General features: G+C 40.8%; 1 protein-coding gene across 1 annotated transcript in view; it reads right to left on the bottom strand.

Annotated features, from left to right (window-relative positions):
• LOC117533649 (C-myc promoter-binding protein-like) overlaps positions 1 to 17262 on the bottom strand; it is a gene marked incomplete in the record, with an annotated part of 72684 nt that overhangs the window by 45032 nt on the left and 10390 nt on the right. Inside the window, 4 exon segments of the mRNA XM_034197537.1 lie at positions 1568 to 1737; positions 5195 to 5264; positions 8046 to 8292; positions 12880 to 13210. Coding sequence (XP_034053428.1) covers positions 1568 to 1737; positions 5195 to 5264; positions 8046 to 8292; positions 12880 to 13190 — 798 coding nt within the window.

Raw genomic sequence — 17262 nt, 5'->3', positions numbered from 1 at the left:
TAATTTGTGAATGTAGTGCCTCTACTATGACATGTTTACATGCTTTAATGTTCAAAAAGCTCTTTATTTTTCTCATACTGCCTCTTTTCACCCTCTGTCTGAAACCAGAGCCCAGTCTGCTCTGATTGGTTAGCTGGCCGGCTCTGTTGTGATTGGTCAACCGCTTAAAGATGTCCCGTCCCTTAGCCTATCACGTACAATCAGTTTGAGCGCTAGCCAATAGAAGCGCGATTGTTAAGCAATGTAAAGCCATGCTGTGTCTCATTGTTACAAAGCTATACATACATCTAAATAGTGGCCAATATGCTTATTAATCTGCTAATAAAAGCTGTAATGTATGTATAAACACACACAAACACGACTAACTTTTACCTAATTCTTATTCTCACTTCAACTCTCAAAATATGTCTGGAACCTTAAACAGCCTTTTGAAGAAATGAGAACAATCCAGAATTTTCTTTTAGCAACTGCTACATCCATCAAATGAACTAATATTAAAAAAGGAGCAAACAGTCAGACTCCTCTACCCATCCTCTGAATATTCCCGGCCCTCTTAGACAGATGAAAACATCGATGAGCACAGAAATAAAGTAAGCACAGTGCACCTCTGTTTAACCTTTATTGAACATCAATACCCTGAGTGCCAACTGTGGGCAAAAAAGCTTATCAGCTGGCGGTTCCCAGCTCCTATGGATGTACAGATTAGTGGGTCAAAAACATAAAAGAAATCTGAAAATAATTAATTTTCAGAACGTCGTAAACAAACCAAAGTAACTCGATTGGACTCCTTTGTTTACTTTAGCGACATAGTGACACTACAATGTAACACTTACAGCTCTATTGGCTTCAAATTGTACGTGGTTAAAGGGCGGGACATATCAAAGCAGTTGACCAATCACAACAGCCGGCCAGCCAACCTGTTGAGGAAATCACATTGGAAAACTTCCCCATAGAGTGCTGGGTTAACCATCAGCGTGTTTGAAGGGCCTGACCGGCACTACACATGTTGATATTTTTGAGATGTGTGCGTAACCCTTTACCACCTGTCCTGCGTATATTCACAAAAACATTTATCTGTGCAGAAGCATAATCACCCTTTAAGATATTTTTGTGAAATGGTAGTCAGTTTATCCTCGAGCACAGGAGAATGGGAGGTAAATGTGAAAACATTGTGTATCTGGCCTTGGGTGTATTTAAAAAAAAAAAGTGTGTTAGTGTTTATACATGTGCTACATTATTTGTGGGTTTATTTTTTACAAATGGGCTTATCCTACAAAAAGAAACACTAGAAGTTTTTCCACCTGAGTGAGTCAACATGCATGCCTGACCCACTTTCCCTTAGGGCATGCAGTGTATTTTGGTTTTGTCATGCCACACTGTAGAGCGTTGATCTGTGGTTATGTCAGCTGTATAGATGGCAGTTAAAGTCTGTTGATGTGGTCTAACTGGCACTGGCAGTCACTCGCAGCCTTTATTGTCTGACACTGCCACTGAGATACTTGGTATTCTTCAGGCTGAGAAAGAAAGTAGAACAGAAGTGTGTATTTTATCCATTTATCCACTTTACCTTCTCTCCAGAGGATCCGGTGAGGACAAAGGTGGAGAACACGGGGAGGGAGTATTTGGTGTTCGCTGGCCAGCACTCAATCGTGGCCCCCATGGGAAGGCAGAAGAGAGGGACAGACTCTGGCAGAGGGAATGACTCATAGTCCTCCTCTGGATATCTGCTGAATAAACCTGGGACAGGAAAATAACAGAGAACTCAATTAAGAGAGCAGCAAAGTGCACCTTCCCCCTGTGATCACCATTAGGAGCTGATTTAGATGCCAGCTGAATTTCCACAGAGTTTAAAAAGAAACAAAACAAGTTCCATCCATCATAATCACATTGATAATGTACTTTATTGAGTCAGAGTTTCAATAGAACCTCCTGGCTTTCTAACAAGCAATTACTTCTCGGTCATCAGGCCTTTGGGTCATTAGTCACTGTCAGCAGACACAAATGAGAAACAATGAAGAAGAGATTTTATTTGTGAATTTTCTTAACTCTGTGCTTTGTCTAACTTTGGCTCATTGATTCTACAAGCATCATTAACAAACACAAACTTTAGAAAAACAGTTTGTGTTGTGAACATTGTTTTACTGCGTACATTCAAACCGTTCTCTACCATATTTAATAAGAAAGTTATAGGTGGGGTAGGTAAGTTTCAGAAACCGGCTCGAGATACACTTTTTGTTATATTCCATGGAATGCTCTTAACATCCCGATAGCCGGGCCGGCTAAACGGATTGGATTGGCGCCCTGTCTGTCAGCCTTCCATCTCGTGCACGCACAAATGTATCTCGTGCCCTCATTGGGCGTGCCGTCATTGGGCGTGCATTGCAGCAGTACTTCAATGACTCGCCAGCAACAGGCGGCCACTTTCACCAGTCTGCTGACGTCATGTGCGCGTTCATGTGTGTTGGAGGAGGTGCTCTGTAAGGAAGGGGCGGATTCTTTTCGGCTGTGTACTTTCAAATGTTAGTGCACTCGAGCCGGTTTCTGAAACTTACCTACCCCACCTTTAATTCCATAAATGTTGAAAGATTGTTAGTGCACATTTTAAAGCACACATTCACACTTTCAGTTGTAAGGATGGACTGTTAGACTTTATTTTTAAACACTTCACTAAGAGTGTAGCCACAAATATTCATCATGAAAACACCTGCAAGTGCGCAGCTACATTAATAGCCCCACAGAGGGAACAAATAAACACCAATTGCTGTGTCAGCAACTAAAACTATGATGCTTTGTACAATATTCATCAGATTACAGTTTCGAAAAGCTAATGCAGAGACTCGGGTTATTACCTTTGTCTACTGCAGTGTCATTTTGTTTAGTGATAAGTGACCCCGAGCAGTAACATTACCAGTTACATGCTAATTATTGAACATTTTGACAAAAGGAGTGTTGTACAAGCACAACACATGTGACAAAAAACGGTGCAAAATGTTTTACTAAGTAATGTTTTGACCTGGCTTAACAATACAGTAATCAACAGTAGCAGACACTTGTGTGTAGTTGTTCTTTGGAGCTAGTACAGAGAATATATTATGTGGTTAAAACAAAGGCCTGGTGCCTTTTATCTGAAATAAGCAATGCATGGCCCCTTTCAAAAGGGGACATGGCTTGTGAGTGTTCAAAGGAGGCAATGTGGCCTCGTATGTGCAGTTAACACAACAATCATAATGTTGTTTTGATGAGAATGCAACTCCTTTCATTGGCTCCTGGGGTGTTTTGGAGAAAATAAATAAGAAGAACAGGCTAACCGGCTTTAAAAGTTACATATTTCCTTTTTTAATAAGTTCTGTGTGGTGAATCTAATATATGCCAATGTGAAGAGCGGCTCATGTGGATATGGAAAAGTATCTGTTAAATAATTAAAGACACTTTAAAGTGTTGAGTTTGAAAAGGGAAACACTGTAAAAAGGTAGGAATGTCTGGTGTAGGCACTACTCTAAGGTTAAATGTGCACACTTTACAATATTTCCACGTATCCCCCAACCAACCAATATTTATTTTGCTCAGTTCTGGCTCAAACTGTTAACATTAGTCTTTACTCAAATCTTGATGTCTGCGTAATTCTTCTTGGCCTCAAGTGTAGAAAATAAACGTAATTTGTGTGAGCTGACTCATGCAAAGTGAGAAACAGATAGGATCGCTCCGTTCACAGTCTGTTGCATTTTTCAAGATATGTACAACAAAACCTCAGCCAGCCAATCTGAGCCCGTGCCAAACACAGCTACACAGAGCCAACAGTGTTATCACACACTGACAATCTTCTGTCAGCTGTGTTTGAAATTAAAAAGTCAAATGGATTTAATGTGAAATAAGCCTCATAATACCATTACATTTAGGGCACACCTTGAACTTAATTATATGAGAAGAATATTGGTGTGCAGAGGCTCATCTCATCTCTAATTCTGAGGCATTAACATGCTTCAACAAGCCCAAACTTGCAAGCCCAGCTGAATCAGAATGTCCTCATGCAGCCAGTTCACTCTGTGGAAGACTCTAGAGACGTTTGTACAACAGCTGCAACAAATATAGTTAATAAGTGTCAATGCAAGAAATAGTTATTGTTTCAAAATCAGCTTATTTTTTAGAACAACTTGTCCACATTTCTTCTAATGCAACAAAAAACACATGTACGACTATCCAATGGTCATACTGGCTGAAGAGATAGGTTGTTGTGCTCCCTATCTCTGTTTCTTATCCTATATCTAATAGAACTGCTCGGGTCTTGATAGATTGAGTGGGGAAGTTCATGAGATCTTTCTAGAGGGTTATCAAGAATAACTTTTATCCAATTACCTTTTCCCTCTCTGTCTGTGTCTGTGTATTCTCTTGTTCCGATTAACCCAGCCAAATCTTTTTTATTATTTTGTATCTATATCTACGCCGGGATCCGGAGTCGAGGCTGATCCTCTTGCTGTAGTCCTGTGTCTTGGATCCTCTATCCTGAGTTCTGGATTAAGTCGTGGACTTCGGGTCGTGGCTGAACCTGTCTCTGCGGGCCTGCCTTGGGTCTCGTCATGCTGCTTCCCTGATGGCTTCCACAGGATTGTAGCTGACATCCTCGTGGATTCATCTTCTTATTACAGACACATGCATTTCCTAACATTCGGTCTATATGCTGTAAAATGTATTATCTCTTCGATGTACACACGGCATCTATTGCACGTCTGTCCGTCCTGGGAGAGGGATCCCTCCTCTGTTGCTCTCCCTGAGGTTTCTCCCATGTTTCCCTTAAACTGTGGGTTTTCTCTGGAAGTGTTTCCTTGTACGATGTGAGGGTCTAAGGACAGAGGGTCTAAGGACAGAGGGTCTAAGGATAGAGGGTCTAAGGACAGAGGGTCTAAGGATAGAGGGTGTCGTTTTTCTCATACTGATATTCTGAACAATCTGTGCTGTTGTATTTGCTGTAAAGTGTCTCTACTGTAGGCTATTTTTATTATATGTACAGCACTTTGGCTCGACCAAAAATCGTTAATAAATGTGCTATATAAATAAAACTTGATTTGATTTGATACAGGCAGAATAAGTGTGACTAAAGGAAGATTACGTTTTTTGCACACAATTATCTGATATTTTGTATTGTATATTGGTATTTGGATCTGCGTGCAGTGTTAGTTATAGGGTTAGGAGGGCTTACCTGCTTTGTAGGCTATTGTGTTGGTTTTGGCCACAGACTTCTTATAACACAGGTAGACAGAGGAGCCCCACTGAATACAAGAGAGCAACAGAAACAGTTAGCGTGGTGTTTGTGATGAATGACACACGCCACTTTAGGGCCATTCAGTAACAAGAGGATAATAATAGTGCCAAGTTGAATCAAATTTGAAGCCATTGTCTAGTTTCTCTGATACAAAAATGGAATTAATCTTGATATGGTGATATGATGAAACTACACACAACAATGTCAGTTGGATGTTTTGAAAGGATCATTTAGGTTGATTTGTATGTAAAGCCGCTTTAAAATGCAAAACATGTGGTAAATTGTGTTTTTGCTGCATGGGCTCTTGGTGGAAGGAGCAACATATTTGGAATTTTTACAACTAACAAGAAGTCAGATAAGACTGATTTTCTACTTTATAAAAACAATTAGAGGATTGAAACCTGATGCAAACACAGTATTATCCATCAAAGTCAACATGAGCATAAAAACAAACATATTCATTTCACAAAGTGCATGTTTGCTTATTGTCCCTTACCAGGGTTTCAAAACTAAATGTATTCGAATATAATGTTTAAGCAGCAGATTCATGAAATCTTGACCCTTGTACATCTTCAAGAAACGTATGGTTACGTCAAAGAGTTGGTGTCATCTCTAATAAGAGAAATCACTAATTATCACGACACCATTTCATTAACTGATCCTGTCCTTTCTCCTTCTAAAGCGTTTTAAAGTTTCTTAACTGACTTCACTAGCTGACTTTTCTACTAAATGATTGGCAGTTTAAACCGTGATGTGCTTTACATTTTAAAAGCCGCCTGTGGCAACTTGAGAAGCAGGAGATGCTTTTAAAATCACACCGCTGAAGTGTTTCGCTGCAGCATTTCTAAGCGGTTTGGTCTTTTCTCAACCTTTCCTCTGAACTGGGCATACTGTGTGTGTGGGAAGGACAGTGTGCAAAATAGAGGTTAATAGTAAAGCCCTTTGTCCACGAAAGCAGTCTGTTATCATTTATAATCCAATTAAACACCCCATAAAGCCAGTCAGTGTAATTATCTATAAACTGTAAAATACTTTTATTACCCCGCCGACAGCTTAAACCTACACATTGAAACCAGAAGCCCAACTAAACTCACAGGCTTCACTCATTGAGCTATTAGCATGTAGAGAGAAGTGATGAGACATCTGATAAACATCTTGTTTGTAACAATTAGTCACTGTGAGGGGAAGATGCTCTACGGCAACTCAAACTTGCCATAAATCTTTCACAACCCGGGGCAGGACATGAAGCAAGCACCGAGGACTGTGCTGAAATATTAAAATGATCTTCAAAGCTCCAACATTAGTCAGAATGAAAAATGTGAAGCTAAATACCGTTTTTATTGTAGGATCCTTGACTTCTCTTGCAGTGGTTTTCAGACACATGTAAGCCACAGAGACGCATATCATTTTTCAAAGGATATTGTAAAATACCAAATGTAGACAAAGCTGTCACTACAACAATTTTATAAATACCAAGATATATTTGTCTGAGAGTAAATTGTGGGTGATGATAGGGCTGAACGATTAATCGATTTTAAACCGAAATCGCGTTTTGAAATGATGCGATTATCAAATCAGAAAGCCTGCGATTTTCTTTTTAAACTTTTTTTTCCTCTTCTGTGTCAGTCATCCACACCAATCAGAAGTGCTGTGCTCCACATGTATCAGCCATTGTTAACCAATCAGAAGTGGCCCATGATAGAAGGTGATAGACAGATTGATCCAATCACCTGCCAAGTGCTTTTGAAAGTGCCTGCCCTTTCCAAATGGCTTCCAATGGAGCTTTCCTAGATGGTCTGGTGAAACAAACCATCTGAGTCAGGTTAGTAATGCTCCATCACATGTTTCTATTACAGGGTGAATCTTAAACTGAAGCTTGACTTTAAAGCAACCCAACGGAAGTTTCATGTACGTTTAGTTCTTTCACTCGTAGCTCGGGCTGCGGGGGTGCTAGAGATGGGAGCACGTTGATGCAACCTTCCTAGCCAGAGATATGGCTGCATCTTACAATAAACTTCCGTTGGGTCGCTTAAATAATATCGCAAATCGAATCGCAATATCTATCAGAAAAATCGCAATTAGATTATTATAAATTATTATTATTTATTTAGTGCAGCCCTAGGTGATGATTTAACTGAACACAAGAGAAGACTTCAGGGACTTCCCTCAACAACAAAAAGGAGACTGCAACAGTATAAACACACAGAATAAGAAAACTACCCGAGTAGGCAATGTAGGATGGTTTTACACAATTTTCCATACTTGAATGCACAAGCCAGTTTTTAAGTGAGTAACCTAGGGGCTGAATTCTCTTACCAAACCACTGAAAACCACAGTTAATTGGAAAAAGAAGCAACAGGTGAGATGCACCCTATTTCTCATTTCTCTTACCTTCACAACAGCTCAATATGTTTCATGACAAAAGACTCAGAGAAGCTCTGCATCTTGCCAACATGACCCCACCATTTTAAATCGCCATTGTATAGAGCTGAATCTGACAGTATTTGTCTGGCTTACTCATGGTCATTGCAAAAAGTCTCCATGTCATCTTGTACTTCTTACATGTTGGTTGAGCTTCTAAGTAAACTTGCGCTCTTTAGCTTTCACACTACAGAACTAAGGGAGACTCCAATCCAGTCAAATTAAGATTATGTATGCAAACCACACACATTACGTATAACTATATGTTATGTTTACTTCTGTATCCTTACTTCATTGCAGACACTAAAAATGGACACCTCTCCAAATAAAAAGTAAAAAGTGGCGTTGTAACAGTTGTGCCTCTCACCATGCTGCTGTTGAGGTTCTTCTCCACCTTGCAGAAGGTGTGGGGGGGCGTCTCTCCCTTGCTCGGGACGATGATGCAGATGTCGGTGAGGGCCAGCGCGCTGTGTGGCTGGCTCTCAGGGGCCCGGCGGTAGGTGACGTAGATGCGCTGGGAGGAGTTTCCGCTGATGTTGGCGGGGCGACCGGAAGGCGTGGTCTGGATCAGCTGGCAGCCCGGCTTCAGGCGCTCCTTCCACTCGTACAGCACGCTGCGGGGGGGGCACAGCACGGCAGTGAGCCAACAAAACTCCACATCACTGAGTCTTTAGTAGTTTGATTACCATGGAGAGTTAATCAGCACATTATGCAGTCGTGGGCTCATTGAGCCAATTAGGCGCAGCTTCCAGTTTAAGTTCGACGTTGGGCGTTTATCCCAGTTTTCAGTGGCTGACAGGAAGGAGTTGAATAAGCTTAATGTCTGCTTTGCATCTCATAAACTGCAAAGCAGAATTGATGCAATTCATGAAAAAACAGAGAGCGATCGATGGGTTTATAAAGTGGCAAGCTCAGTGCAAAGATGTCTCCTCACCTTCAAGCCCAGGGCCACTTGTGAAATCAATAACACAACAACATGAGAGCTGAAAGCAAGTTTTTGACAGACGAGTGCACTGAAGGGAAAAGGACAAGAAATATGAGGCTTTTACGTGACTCTGTAACTCGTTATTATAAAATCAGCTGGTAAAGCAGGACTCGACATTATAAATGGCCCGCTGGCCCAGAAGCACTATTTAGACACCCCGGGCCAGCATAACGTACTTTCAACTTGCCCGCTCCACTAAAAATATTGCTTATTAAAAAAAAATGGTCCTGTGGTATTGGCATTTTGACTAGCAATTTTGTTAAATTGTTTCATTTATTAACGCTACAACATAGCAGAGCGCAGCGCGAGCAGGCTCCCGTGAGCGGGAGCGCGCTCCTTCACTACAGGCTTTCTCGCCACCTAACCATTCGCCAAAATGTTTTAATACCAGCGGTAGCCGGGCAAAAAACAATCTTCAAATAAAAGAATGTCACCGGAGGAGTTAAAGGAGAGTGACAGGGAGCATGAGAAGAAGAGGGAGAGAAAGTTTTAGCCACACTGGCTTGATCGATGGAGTTGGCTTCAATATGATGATACAAACAAGGTCTTCTGTCGGCTCTGTACATCAATGACCACCTATGCTGACAAGTAAGTGAAGGGTAGAAAATATAAAAGGTATTGGCTATAGAGAAATGTCCCAGCAGTTTAGGATAATGAAAGTTCTAATCGAATCTATTACATAGCTATTACATGTCTAACTCCTAATGACAGAAAGCGCATTATACAAATAATAATACTCATAATAATGATAATAGCAGACATTTGTTAACAATGACCACAATATAATTATTTTAATAAACCAAATATGAACAATTGAGGAAAATGAGGAAGAACTGATGATTCAAATGTTGTAGTACAAGTAGTAATGTAGTTTGTGCATGAATTACTATTGCGACAAATGTGTTAATTTTCTTCATTATTAGTGGATTTTCTGGACGAATGCTCTTGGGCCAGTGGTTACAATGGTGGGGCCAGTGACAATAACATTCCACCGGCCCTTACCCTTAATGTCTACCCCTGTAAAAGAATGACGGTCTGGGTGATGAAAACAATCAGGTAAAAGTAACTGTCAACCTCACAAACTACTGCAGCCAAGAGAGGAACTGAAAGAGTTTTTTGTCTTTTGTATATGGGCTTAGCTGTGGAAAGCAAGTTATGGAAATTCAGTTGGGTGAGTGCTGACTTTTTTATGCTGTCCTTATATCTTCACCATGCTTCAAAGTGGAGCACATTGTGTTTAGTTTATCGCCTGTAATATTTTTTAATGATAATTTCATTACATTTTTAAGTTAAGATCAGAATTGGGAATTGTTGTCTCTGACAGAACTCATGCAGTATTTGAATGTAGATTTGTGTACAGGACAGTCAGTACAGTATTGTGATGAGGCACTAGAAGACACTCACACAAACCACCACTTAGTGCACAACAACTCCAGCGTGTTACAGTAGCAGTCACTTTAAGCATCCCTCTTTGGGTTTTTATTGAGCACTTATCCTCCATTACGGTTTCAAGTGGAAGTAGCCAGGCATTTGTGGGGTCTAAGCTGAAGGGAAAACAGAATTCAGAGTGGCCTACTGCAGATTTTTTTGATTTGGTCTGCTTTTATTTCAGTACTCATTGCTGTGGTGTTTCTGCTCTGCTCGCATTAAGGCCAAACACAGTCAGCACTTCTCCACTGTTATATTAGACCTGTTGTCGATGCAGAGCCCATCGTCAAACCAATGCAACAGACATATTTTCTCCATTGACAGTGGCACCAATTCTGCATGATTTTAAACCAGTCTTTGGACCTTGAAGGCTTCATAAAAAGAGTGGTGTGAAAATGTCAGAGTTTTGTGCTGACCCAACTCTAATAGATGTTTTGTGTTCTTATACATATGAAGGCCACACTATAGGGAAAGTGATAGACTTATGTTTAGTGAAAAATAGAGGTAAAATTATTGTTAAAATGAAAAAGTATTCATTTAAAATAAAGCTTTTTGTCACGTGCCATGATAATATAGTGATTTTTGTTGAAATATGTTTAATTACAGTCGTTTCCAAGAGAAAATGATCAATGCAATTTTTGAGTAATTATTTTTTCTATTTTGTAATTCATTTGATTTATAACATTTTGAAAAATGGATTTACGCCCTTAGAAATAAACAATAACCTGCCAGTAAAAGAAGCAGAGATGGTATTTCACATGGAAAACACCATATGCTAAATATATTGTTGTCAGCTACTTACTAAAGCAATCACAGGATGTGCTGATGTTTTGTAACACACCTACAAAGTGTTAAATTGATTGGTTCCAAAAATGTGACTATGTTCCTAAATGTAGAGCTGTACTTAGCTGCATGCTTTTCCGCTACTGCTCACATATATGACTAATTATTCCATCTGCATCCTGAGCACCAACTCCCTATCACAATTGTAAAAGTGCACATCAATGATGACACGTGCTAACACACAACTCAGCTTCCCATTAATCCTGCCAGTGTCTGAGAAGTGCAGCCCCTTTACACTATCAGCACACAGAAGCTGCTGATAGTGTCTGAGCAGAGACTGAGTCAGTGCCTGATAAGCACTGCACTCTGTAGAGTCAGAGGCCAATATGAGCCTCCTTAGCATTGTCACCACCCGCCTGCAGCCCGCCAGAGCTGTGAGACTCAACAAACGGTACTGAATCCCCCGGTTCTAAGGATGTTGTTGAGGAGGACACCTGTGACAGCACTTCACCGTATTTCACTTTTTTGTTGCAAAATCACAATGGGGAACGGCTGCAAGGCAGACAGAAAGTAAACGCTGTAGAAACTGCTGCACAGGAGGGATTTTTAGGAAGAGCAGAACACTTTACTTTTAGAATCGGCATGACATGGACTACTTTTAAACACGACAGCAACTACAGTGTTTGCTGAGAGCAGCAGCTGATCATTACTAGGAATGAGACAGACATTGACACAGTATGTTGCAATCATAGACTGGTTGCAATACATACACAGAATGTCCGTGTGTGTGTGTGTGTGTGTGTGTGTGTGTGTGTGTGTGTGTGTGTGTGTGTGTGTGTGTGTGTGTGTGTGTGTGTGTGTGTGTGTGTGTGTGTGTGTGTTAGTAAGCTCTCAGGCTCTGTGCACTTCATTACAGTGACTCATTTGAGTTGCCTTGAAAAAACTCAGTAGACACATTTTAAGTTTATAGCCAATTTCGGAAAATGTCCGCGAAATAAAATGTGAATCAGAGTTTCCATTACTACCGTGTCGATAATATATTCTAGGGCAGATTAAGCAGAAACAGGTACTACAACATCAAGAAGCATTATAAAATGTGTGCCCCAAAACGCAAAAACTATTCTTCCTTCTTTCTAGAAGCACTCTTATTATATGTACCATCTTCAAAAGCTAAACACCCTGACCCTGTGATGACAAAGCTGCATTTTTTATTATAAAAACCAATGGATTCTTCAATATACTGTACTGTGGAAGCCATGCCAACATAGCTGCCTGTCCACAGTGGATTTGACACAATTGATTTTCCTCTGAACAACTCATTCACACTGAATCTCACTCAACACGATTGTGTTCAGACTGAAAAGAGCACTGCAGCCAATTGCGGTCATTCACCTATTGACGGTTGGTCGTTGATCATTAATTCTCTTCAATTTGGCTGCGAAGCATTAGATTGAGCAAATGAGGGACCTTTAACTGAGCAGGACAGGGGCTGATGAGATACTGGCAGCATGGCCCCACAGCTGAGATCCAGAATGAAATCTCACAATGATTGGGGGCATTGCAGTGACATTTTGTACGGGCATTGATGAGCCTATTTGACTTTTTACTCTAGCGTCTCCATGGGGTTAACATTTGTGGTCTTGAGTAAAATCGATTGGATAAATCTTCTTGAATTCGTTTCAGACATTTATACCTTCCTCGTGATTAATTGTTTGAACTTTGGTGGTACCTGAATTAAAATAGATTTTTTTTACTTTATATTTGATGATTAGACTATGGTTTTCCAAATGTCATAGCAAAAAAGGAGAACATTCTAAATCATTCTCCACTGTAATTTGTGCTCAATTAACAAAAAGTGTAACATGGTTCACTAAGACGACTGAGAATGGTGAAATTGTACCCTTCTAATAATCAACATTTTAGCATCGTCATTGTATTAGCGTCTACAGCAGGTTCAGCCTCACAGAGCTACTAGCATGACAGTGTAGCCCCTGTTGGTACTTACCCCAGGTCAGTGAGGGGTGGCTTGTCGCGACCTCTCCGGTAACAGAGGAAGATCTGGGGCACCATGAGGCCGCCATTGTTCAGATCAGCTGAATGGCCTGTTGGGGTTTCCTCTACGCAGGTGAACCCAGGCGGCGTCTCCTCGCCCATGGAGCGGATCACCACGGCGACATCAGTGATGGGCGCCTTAGGCTTGGCCGACTTGTGGCACATGTCATCAAAGTGGATCTCCTGGTCCAACGGCTTGGACGGGTCTGTCAGACCGGCCACCACAAAGTAGTCGGCTACACGAGGGCCTTTGTCTTCCATCATTTCCCATTACCGCCGGCTGCCTGCACGGATACAGAGGGGAAGAGAAAGAGAGGGAGACAGAGGGAGAGATTGATTTTCGTTGTGGTAGCAGGTACGGACGGTTCTTGCGTCCTTGCTATGGCAGTAAAAATAAAATCTGACAGTCATAAATCGTGCTAAGGGAGAGGCCAGTAGAGGACAATAAAAAAAAGAGTGTACAATGTGAAGAGGGGCTACAATAGGAAGCCATTTTCAGTCCAGGCAGATAGCTGGCAACCTTTGACCAGACTGACTTTAGTAAACCAGCTAAAGGTTCAGCGTCCTTATTCAAGGACAATTGGACAAAACATGTGGCAGTTAACAGGAAAGGACATTTGTTGTTGCTCGGGTTTTCTCTAATTCAAAACATATATAGCCTGTTTGGCTACACAGACCTGAGTGTGCATTTCAAAAAGGGATCAGTGAGGTGTTTCTTCACATTTGACATTCTGCCTCCATTATAGGTCGGTGCCACATAAAAACCCGTTGATTAGAAAACGTTGTGATATCAGGGAGCGTATTAAGCGGGGTGATGAAAGCCAAATAGTAATTTCCTTAATCTGTCCTTGGAAGGGCATGTCCTGACTCCTGACTGCATGACAACAGCTACACTTTCTGAGAAGCACAGGCTGGACGGTACAGAGACATTGGCGGGTAAAGAAGTTAGCACGGTTTCCAAATCATGAGTTTTCATTGAGAAAATGTGGTATTCTGCCAGGACATCATCGCAAAATGTACCACAGTTATGATTGTATACTTTATAACAGAAAAACTCCTGAAAATCAACACCGACTTGAGCTACACAGCTGTGATAGTTTCATCGGAGTGCATTTCTGAGAGTTAACAAGCACCTGCACCACCCTCTGACCAGCGCATGTGGATCCAGTGGAAAGGTTCAGTGGTACTTTGATCCAGCGCTGCAACCGACCACGGATTGTTTGTTTGCCGTGTCATGATCACAGTGAGTGCCATTTCAAGGAAACAGATGAGTAGGGATCACTGAGGTCAGAGTCGCAGACAAAACTATTGGAAATATGTGGGGTCGAAGACACAACTGAGAACAAAATAAATGGTGTGAGGAGAAGCTATGGGATATCTATAAAGGGCAGAAAAGGCTCTGTCTGTTTAATTAAAAGGAAGGATTTGGTTGTTTTGTGAGACAATTAGATTTTAAAAAAGATAAAAGGAATATGCATTAAATATTTATTTTAATCACTACCTTTAATCCAGCTATAATATAATACCACTATAATGTAATTTACACAAATGGATTAGATGAATACCAGGCTTCTTCACCGGTAGTGTCTTCAGTCCCGTACTGATTACAGAAATACTACATTTTTCTTTACCAGAAGAAATCAGGGCCAAAGATCACTTACTGTGACCCACAATCATTCAATAGTGACAACTCAAAGAAGAGCAGGATGAAATGTCAAATGTTCCTCCATTGCATTTTTTTTTACCCCGTTATTATTACGTTTAGAAGAAATATCGTCATGAGCCCTAACCTCTAGTGTATGTGGCTTTAGAGGAATTATGTCATATTCTTCTGAAAGCAGTTGAGCTTAAAAGGCCTACAAAAGTGGTGAGGACCAAAACAAGTCTGTTTTTAACCTAAGACACTAATGCAAACGCAATAAAGACAATATAAAGAAAAAGAACAAGGTACTATTCATAAATTCAAGAAAATTGCACAGATAGCAGTTTGGGAGAGAATGAGGAATGTTGCGTTGATGTTGTTTGTGTGAGTGACTCTCTCTCTGTGTGTCTGTGTGTGTGTGTGTGTCTTTGGCAGACTCGGGGTGTTGTGGTGTAAAGTCTTAGTCGGTCTCAGTGGCCAGATTCATCACTAAACCTCTTGACACTGAAGCCTTCGGGACAGGAGTGTGTCTCTATATGTTAAATGAAACTTCAGCCCCGCCAGCACTCTCACTATTCTCCTGCAAAAACACAAGATCACATCGGGTTCATGACAAACCAGCAAACCTGCACAGCAAATAACGCAGAAGGATGTAGGAAACTGGACGCTTTGACCATAAACAGTTTTTATGTTAAACAGAATTTTGCACAGATGGCAAATTAGTTTTTTTTTAAAAACCAAGTTGGTGACACAATCAGTGATAATGTTTCACTTGGACAGTCGTTTAATTGCAAGCAGATTTCAATTTTATTATGAAAAACCAAACCGTGCAAGGTCTGTGATTCCAACCGTATGCAGTAAGAGGGTGTGGGGAGAGATTCGTAATAAGCAGGGCGTGTTAGCTAGACTAAAAGCATGGGCTCAGGGGAGAAGAAGAAAAAGCTGCCACCTCTAGTCCGAGTGATGCTAGCAAGATCAATATCCACTGTTGGCAGTGGCACCTTCTTTTATTCGACTCAGTCACCATTGTCAAGACTAGTGTAAGTCAAGGCAGATCAAAGTGAAAGATAAAAGACCATCTTGACCTCTACAAATGAGAAAGTATCTCCTACAGTACGTCTAAAACGTGGCCTATAATCAGCTGCAGTGTTGAAAACATTTGAAGGAAAAGTGCCTTTGCGACAAATGTTGCTGCAATGACTGTCAAGCCACACAAATATTTAAAATACAGCCATACTTTTTATTTGATATAAAATCAACAAACTCCTGTCATTTGCTCTGCAGCAGATGGAGCTTAATCTAATTTGTTTCTGTATTTTTTCTTCTATTCCAATAGTTTAGGACATCTGGTGGAAAGAATGGTTTGTTTACATGAATTTAGCAAAAGCCGGGTGTTTATTGCTTTAATGAAATGATCTTCCAGGGGTCAATGAGCTAAGCTTTTTCCAAACAAAGAGTGATTTGAGTTTCTTTCTTTGGTTTTCACAGATGGTGAGAAAAAACTGTTTCTGGCTCTTGTGCTCGGATTGCAAGTGCATGTCAGCTCATCAATTTGTCAGTGGGAGAAACTGATGAAAAGACAATCACAGTGAGCTCATCTTCTGAGCCAATGATGTCTGGTCATTGGCTGTGAGGTTAGAGAGCTGGATGTAGGCCTCTGGTCCTTCTCTACCTCACATCGCCCCAGGCCTAAGCCCATATCGTAAATCTTTCTCGATACTGGCAGCCCTCTTGTAGTTATCAGTTCGAGAATCATTTGCTAAACTAAATTTGACCGTGTTGACCTGCACATCTGCACAGCCTCCTCAGTCAAAGACCGCATTTAAGTTCCTGTCCAACACACAGAGCGGACTCATAAATGTTCCTGGGACACTCAATACAACCCTTTGGTGTTACACCCCGAGGACAGGAAGTGGAACACGTGCTGACCGCTCTTTTAGAAATATTTATTCAAACATTGAAAGTAATACAAAATACACAGAATAAAAAAGAGGGTCCTTCGTTTTCAACTTGGCTTGTCTGTTTTTGGCAGGATTACAGAAAAACTGCTGTAATGCTGCTGAAAATGATCATACCGATCCAAAATACAGATTGTTTTCTATAATAATTCAAATTCTCAGCAACATTTCTGAGTTTTGGGGCGATTTCTAGAGTAGCTACATCATTATGAAAACCACAACACAAGTTAAATAGGAAATAATGTGTGTGGGGACAAACAGACACATTCCTATAGAGAGGCGAAGTCCCTCCCCTTCCGGGGGAGCTCCATGGGACCTTATTTCGGAAAAGTCATTGAAGTCAATGGAGAGAGAAAGATTATCTTTCGATCCCGTTTGAATTGTGCCACAAATTACACATATGATGTTTGTCAATTTAAAAGATAATTTTGCAAGTAAAAAAAAAAAAAAGTGTCTTAAAACTGTGAAGTACACATTTTTTGTGTGAACCGCTCAATGACCTACATCTCCCGTCCCGCACCACACACCAAGATGGCCGTCATGTTGGCACATTTCACTTCTTTCTTTCAGAATGAGGCGAAAAGTATTAAAAGAGGTTACAATCACTACAAGTCTGGGCATGTTGAGAGCTGTACATACACAAAAGGGGAGTTAGTCGGGACTGGGATTTGTAGTCTTTCTAGTTGCGTATTTTTCATAGTCTTATATTTCAACAGTTTTACGACAAACTGTGGGC

The sequence above is a fragment of the Gymnodraco acuticeps genome, unplaced genomic scaffold (genome assembly GCF_902827175.1).
Source record: "Gymnodraco acuticeps unplaced genomic scaffold, fGymAcu1.1, whole genome shotgun sequence".
Classification (NCBI taxonomy): Eukaryota; Metazoa; Chordata; class Actinopteri; order Perciformes; family Bathydraconidae; genus Gymnodraco; species Gymnodraco acuticeps.
Note: the sequence above shows the minus strand (reverse complement) of the source record. Positions and strands in the feature narration are given on the sequence as shown.